This window comes from Myotis brandtii, unplaced genomic scaffold (genome assembly GCF_000412655.1).
Source record: "Myotis brandtii unplaced genomic scaffold, ASM41265v1 scaffold422, whole genome shotgun sequence".
Classification (NCBI taxonomy): domain Eukaryota; kingdom Metazoa; phylum Chordata; class Mammalia; order Chiroptera; family Vespertilionidae; genus Myotis; species Myotis brandtii.
This window is the reverse complement of record NW_005366171.1, coordinates 243706-250600: the sequence shown is the minus strand read 5'-3', so window position 1 is coordinate 250600 and position 6895 is coordinate 243706. Positions and strand designations below refer to the sequence as shown.

The 6895-nt window shown below is 45.0% G+C and overlaps 1 protein-coding gene across 1 annotated transcript in view; it reads left to right on the top strand.

Moving 5' to 3' along the window:
• The first annotated feature begins 5130 nt into the window (after positions 1-5130).
• ZNF214 (zinc finger protein 214) overlaps positions 5131-6895 on the top strand; it is a 7546-nt gene continuing 5781 nt past the window's right edge. Inside the window, 2 exon segments of the mRNA XM_014545896.1 lie at positions 5131-5211; positions 6587-6653. Coding sequence (XP_014401382.1) covers positions 5131-5211; positions 6587-6653 — 148 coding nt within the window.

Here is a 6895-nt window from a genome sequence, read left to right as displayed (position 1 = left end):
AAGTTTTGTGCATTGGGGTGTTTATTTAGAATAGTAAATAATTGCCAAGGAATTAAAATTCAATTATGATTAATGAAGTATATGCATAAAAATATAGCACACTTGAATTTTTCGTCATTAAAATGACCTCTCCATGCAACAATATGCAACACGTGCAGGGAAGAGCACATGGTAGGACTATGAGGATTACAACCACGGAATTAAAACCAAACTTCTCCATAAAAAAACCGGCACAAAAATATTTCAAAATATTAACCATGGCTGTGTTTGAGGTTTAGAACAATTTGCGACAACTTTCTTTAATGGCAATACATTCCTTAAATAAGTGGAACAATATAAAGGTGAAAGGACGGCACTATCAATTTAAATTTGTCAAATCCCAAAGCGACGTAGAAATAAATGCCAGCCAACTGCACTCGAATTTGGCTGGTGGGAACTCATTGGTAATCTCTGCAGAGAAAACCGTTTTTAGGTCACTGCTAGGGGAGAGAGAGGCTGAGGGTGATAAAGCCTCACTATTACGAGTAAAGGGTGACTCCATGCAGGGAGCAAGCAAGAGCTATTCTTTCTACAACTTTGCTAGGAAGAAGGAGAGAAACTGGTGACGTGGAGCACAACGCTGTCAAGTTTTAGGCTGCTTTGTTTCAATGAGAGGAGCTTGGGGGAGGCCCAGCGCGGAGGAATCACCGGGGAGCACAGGTGGAGGGAATATTCTCGGACAGAAGGACCAGCACCTGCTTTGGGGCCCAGCGAGGCGTTCCTGAGTTTATCAGGACCGGTAAAAGCGGGAATAATCATAACACTGAACTCAGGCCACACTAGGTCCCCACCGAAGTGGACTCCTTACACTCGTCCTCACCCCAGTCCCGGGCTCCCCGCCTCAACAGGTGACCTCGGCATTGATCGCAGCGGAAAGCGGCCTCCCCCTCCCGGTCTCCGCCCGCGCCCACACCCGCAAGCCGCCGGCGTTCTCCACTCCGGGGGTCCTGGCAGCTCCTCTTGGGCCTTGGGCCCGGGGTCCGCATCCCCTTCCTTGTCCCCCACACATGATGCGCGCGCTCAAAGACTCTCCCGGAATCTAACTTCCTTTCTGGGAGCGGGCAAAACTCACCCGGAGAAGAGGAGTCATTCCATACCTGGGGTCCCAATGGGCGTCGGCGACGGAGGTTAAATCCCAGCACTGAACGCCAGGAACCAAAAAGGGAAAGAAAAAAGTGAAAGGCACTGCTCAACTGGCCCCTGCGGGTGATGCCAAAGGAGTAACTCGCTCTTTGGCCCTTTCCACCCGGTCTCCCTCCTGCGCCGCGCGCCGATTAAAGGCGCACAGAGCTGTGCGTGGGCCGCGGGTGCGGTGGACCCTCCTGGGCCCAGAGAGGCTGTCTTCCCATTGGCTGGCCGGGCCGGGGGCTGCTCCAGTCCCTATGTCCGGCCTGCGGGGCGGACTGATCTACCAAGCGCTGCTTCTGGAAGAAGATACATTGTTCAATATAGGACCCTCCCTAGGAGTGCAACACAGCTGGGGGCGCACAGCCTTCTTCATTTCCAATAACATGTCGGGAAGAGGGGGTCTAGTAGTTGGACCCTAGCTTCGGAGGGCCTTTCTCAGACCGGCTGATTCGCAAAAAAACAGCATTCCTTTATTCATTCATCCAATAATCCGTATAATTATTGAACACCTACTTCGTGCCTGGCAGTTTTCTGGGCCCCCTCTTGCAATGACCAAAACATCCAAAGTTTCGCTTTCCGCCTCCCCCATCCACCTCCCATGGAGCTTACATTGTATTGAATGACCTCAGGTAATGAACAATGAACGGTAGTATACCAGATGATCATCTCTGTGCAGAAAAACAGAGTGGGCTAAGGGACTTTGTGCGGAGCTGGGGGCCAGGAAGTGGACCCTACTTCGCTTTGGATGGAAAGGGAACCAATAAGGCTTAAAACTCTCTATGAAGACTCCAGCTCCAGAAATGCTAACTTTATAAGTAATAAAATGGAAAATGCAAGTTTTTTAAATTTAGAGTTACTAGCCAAAAGGTATCAGAAAAAAATTTAAAGAGGTCTCTTCATGAAATTAATCAGGTACAAAGTTAATAGGGGCAATTAAAATCACATTCATCAGATGAGGATTGGGACCATGCTCAACCAACTGAGCAACACCGGCCGGGGCCAGAATTGTACTTTTTATCAAGTTCTCAAATTTATACATTTTTGCTCTATGTATTTAGCAGGTTTTATGCTATTATGCTTCTTCATAAATTGTCTTTTATCGATTTATAGTCCATCTCTTTCTTGACTCTTAAATTAACTTCCAATTTGTTTTCTGCAATATTGAAATTTCTGCTGTTTTTGTTTGCCTGGTAGCTTTTAGACCAGCCTCACAGGTGTTTCTTGTGAACAGCATACGGCTGGATTTTATTTCTTGGCCCTGTCTCTGCCTTTAAATAAGAAAATTCACACTATTCACCTTTAGCACAATGACTGAGAATTTCTTTCATTCTTTATATGTTATTTCGTTTCTTATTTATTTTACATCATGGATTCCTCTGTTTCCTTTTCCATGATTTTCCTCAGTAATTTCTGTTTTTAGTTTATTTGCTGTTTGTTTAGAGTCCTTTCTTGAATTGTTTCTTCAGATGGGGGAGACCTAAATGATGCCCACTGAATTCTTGCAAATCCTCAAATATTTATTTGCCCAGGACAGGTGACTACATTTTGGCTGATGATTTAAGCCTCTTTATTTTACTAGTCTATAGATGTTATTTAACTGTTTTCTAGCTTCCAACATTACAAATGGAAAGTCTAATGTTATTTATTTTTTTAGTTTTCTTGTCCTTTCTGCTTGTAAGTTTATGAGTTTTCTCTTCATCCTTAATATGTAGGAATTATATTTGTATATGCCCACTATCTTTACTCACTAATCTAGACTGAAATGTTATGAATTCTTTAGATCTTTAGATTCAAGCCTTTTAAAAAATTTTCAACATTACCCTGGCTAGTGTGACTCAGTTGGTTGAGTGTTGTCCTGTGCACTGAAGGGTTACCTGTTTGCTGGCTCAATTCCCAGTGGGGTGCATGTAGGGGGTAGTCCATCAATGTGCAGGAGACAGGAGGCAGCAGATAATGTTTCAATGTTTCTTTCTCTCTTTCTCCCTTCCTCTCTCTCTAAAAATCAGCTTTAAAATCTTTAAAAAAATGTTTTTAAACCTAGAGAAAGTTCTATCATTTTGTTTTTCATTTATTTCTTCACTCCTTTCTTTTTTTCCTTCTGGAACTTTGTGTTTGTATATTACAGTCTTATAGATCCATCCTTTAAGTCTATTATCTTTTTTTCTTTATGATTTCTATCTCCATCTTTTTCCCTCTGTGCTTTGGCATATTTCTTTAAGCCATCTAGTTCTTGAGTCTCAAAAGTGACCATCTTCAATTCACTTGCTAAACTGATTAAATAGAAGATACATATAGATGTAAATATAGATAACTTTAATTTTATTTTTAATATATCTTTAAATTCCAAAAAGTCTGTATGCTATACTAGATTATCTTTTTTGTCATTAATACTATAATCCGCTGTTCTAGCAGTTACATTTCCCTAGATGCACATTCTGTTTGTTTTTACTCATTGTTTTCCATCTGGCAACTGAATCTCTTAGTTGTCTTGTTTTTGTCAGTTCATTGAGGTTCAGGTCTGCTTAATAAGATATTTTAAGTAGCAGCAGTCCCACAGTTAGAGGAAGACAAAGAGGCAAAGGGCCGTTACTGCTGATCGCTATTGGATAGAAGCATGAAGTCTGCCACTTTCCAAATGAGGCACCTGGATTAAACCCTTTTACTCCCTAGTCTCATAATATCTGTCTCAGCACAGGAAACAGTCAGCCCATATGTGCATCGTCTTCTTGGTCTCTTGAGAGTCAAAGAACCCCAGTAAATTATACAGGTCTCCTAAGGGGTCCACAGAGCAGAGATCCAGGGTCTTTTTAAGAAGGTATTTCTTGAAGTGGCAACTTTCAAGTCTTCACATCAAGGTTCTGATGCTGTTCTCTGCATTCTTATCCAGCCCAAAAGGATGGAAAGAGGTCCAACATCAGGTCTCGAGACCAGTGCTCTAAGCTCAAGTTTTCTCTCCATAAGCCCCAGTTGTCTGCTTAGGAAAAGCAGACAGAGCAGGAAATAGAAGAGAGCTACTGTCCTGTTCTGTGAATGACCTTAGGAAATGGTAGGTAGACCCATTTACTTTGTTTTACATGCAAAAGCCCCAATTTCCCCAGTATATCCCAACCTTGGCATGAAGACATTATCAGTGTGTCTGGGGTGAAAGTCCTTCAGGATTAGTGTTCTTAATTAATTAATTAATTAATTAGAAAATAATCAGTTATTTGAAACAAAACCCTGGGTTCCACACCATCTCAAAATAAGTTCACAAGAACTCAAAGTCCAGGAGACTCAGTTATACTTCTGAGATCCTCTGATACACAATAGTTCAGTCTCAAAGCACACTTTAAAAAATGAGACTAATAAAAATGAGGTAAATAATAACATCAACAGCTAACATTTGATGTTTTTATTTTCCAGGAAACTGTAAAAGCAAATACATGAATTATCTCACTTTCTCTTTAACAATCAGAACTGATGTTCTACAGGTTGGAACCAGCATGGCAGAGCAGTCGACCTCCAGTTCTTGTTCTTACCGGTCAATGCCTGTGTTTACAGAATTTTCTTAACTGTAACTATTTAACTACATTAACACCTTCATCTTACAGATGAGAAAACGGAGGGAAAAAGATTAAATAACTTACCCAACATCACTAAGTGGATAACAATGACGAGTTTAAAGTGAATTCTGTTTGACAGCAAAGCCCAAGCTCTTAAATGCTATGCTATTTTGCCTTGGAATATTTAAGGCAGGGACCAGTGGTGCTCACACAATGATTATCAAATAAAAGTGTTGGGAATCATAAGAAATTTAGGGGCTCATTTCGTGGTGAGACGAGAGGGGTAGGCCCAGGACTACCGACTCCTGCTATACACTGAAATGTAAATACATAGTTAACATTTATAGGGTACTTCCTATGTGCCAGGGAGTAGGTTAGCATTTTGACTACATTAAGTTGATTCTAACAGCAAGCCTGTGAAATGGCTACTGTTGTTATTCCCCTTTTAAAGGTGGGGTCACTGACAGCAAAAGGCTGTCATTCAGCCAAAGTCACATCACCAGTAAGTGGTGTAGTCACATTAGAATCCAAGGAGTCCCTTGCTTTTAAAGACTCCCCTAATAAAGGTTCCGTGCTTACTAAATCTTGAATAGAACGAATTCTGCCCAAGTTTGAGGGAAAGTGCTCAAGGATATGAAAACATTTTCCTAAGATAACACACTCAACTAGATAACAGACGAGCAGATGCTTGGATCTCTTTCTCCTGTTCTCAGTGAAAGGAGTTTTTAGGGGTAAAATCGGTTTTAGGAAATTTTAGGAATTAAGGGGTCCATAGAAAAAGCACAGGGCTACAGAGCAGCAGAAGGTACACTTCCATAGAATAAGGGAGCTGGGAGCTGCAGAAGATAAACATTTACAGAATAAAGGGAAGGAAGCCCCTCATTCTGAGAGGGAAGAGGAAAGCCCAAAGGGAATAGGAAAACAATAAGGGAGAAGAAGAGGAGAACCTCAGGTACCTCAGGTGAGGTATGAGCCCTGGAGTTGCTATAGTGACCAAATCAGAGGGGATAGTGACCAGAAGGGATGTCAAGGCACAAAGAACCGCAGCCTTTATAAACCATGGAAAAAAGGGACCCAGTAGGACTCTCTCCCCCTCCCCACGTGGGAGTCTGTGCTTGTTTCTCAATGAATTTCCATCTTTTATTATACCACCTTTTGTCCATGATTTCATTCTTCGACTCCACCAGACAAGGACCTGGGAAACGTCCTGCCCAGAGGAACACCACCTGCTCTAATCCAACTTTCTCATTTCATCAGACATGGAGAAGGGGTTCCTTCCCAAGTCTCCACTTCGCTCCCGCCTGGCCTTTCCTGTCTCTGCCTACAGTCCCCAGGGGAGCCCAGGAATTGGCAGGAAGAGGGGAGGGAGGAAAGCCCCGTCCACCCTGGAGCGAAGCGGGTGTCCCGCAACCTGAACTGGAACCTGAAAGGTCCTCTTCCTGGCTGCTTGACTCCAACCCCGAGTTTAGGGATGATGCTAGGGCAGACCTAACACCGAGGGCGCGAGTCAGCGGGAGCTACCGCTCCTCGCCCCCAAAGGCAACCTGACAACGAGGGTTCCCCCAGGTTCCTGATGAGGATTCCGCACTCGCGGGACATGAGGGTCTCACTTTCCTCCAAAGCCAGCCGCTCATTTCCCAGAACTCCTGGCCCTGTCCCCCTTCTTAGGGGCCCGGAAAGCGCCTAAAATAGCCCCATGTTTTTAGTATCTGGGATGTTTGGCCGCATCCTCCTCTCAAAGCGCCCAACTGCATCCCGATCTTTCTGGCCAATCAGGAGCCACGTCCTCCGCGCTCGCCTTTCCCGCCCGCCCCCTCCCGTCTCCATGGAAACGCCCGGGAGTCTACGCCCAGGCCTGCGACTTCGGTCCCCTCTAGCGGGGCTGCGGCCAATGTACGAGCAGCGGGAGTGACTTGGGCAGTCGCCTTCCTCCTCGGAGGCTTCGTGAGTGACTCTCGGGAGCTCCGAGCCCGAGGGACGAGGGCGGGGTGGGGGGTGAGGGTGGGGACTGTGGCTGGAGAGCCAGCGGCAGAAAAGGGAGGGTCAGGGCCGAGGGGCGGGGCGGGTTTAGAAACCCTGGAGACACCTGGTAGGTGGGTTCTTCGCTGCCGCCCGCCCCAGGTTAAAACGGAATGAGGGGAAGGGGAGCGGAGGGCACAGGCAGCTTGGGCCCTGGGCCCGGGGTG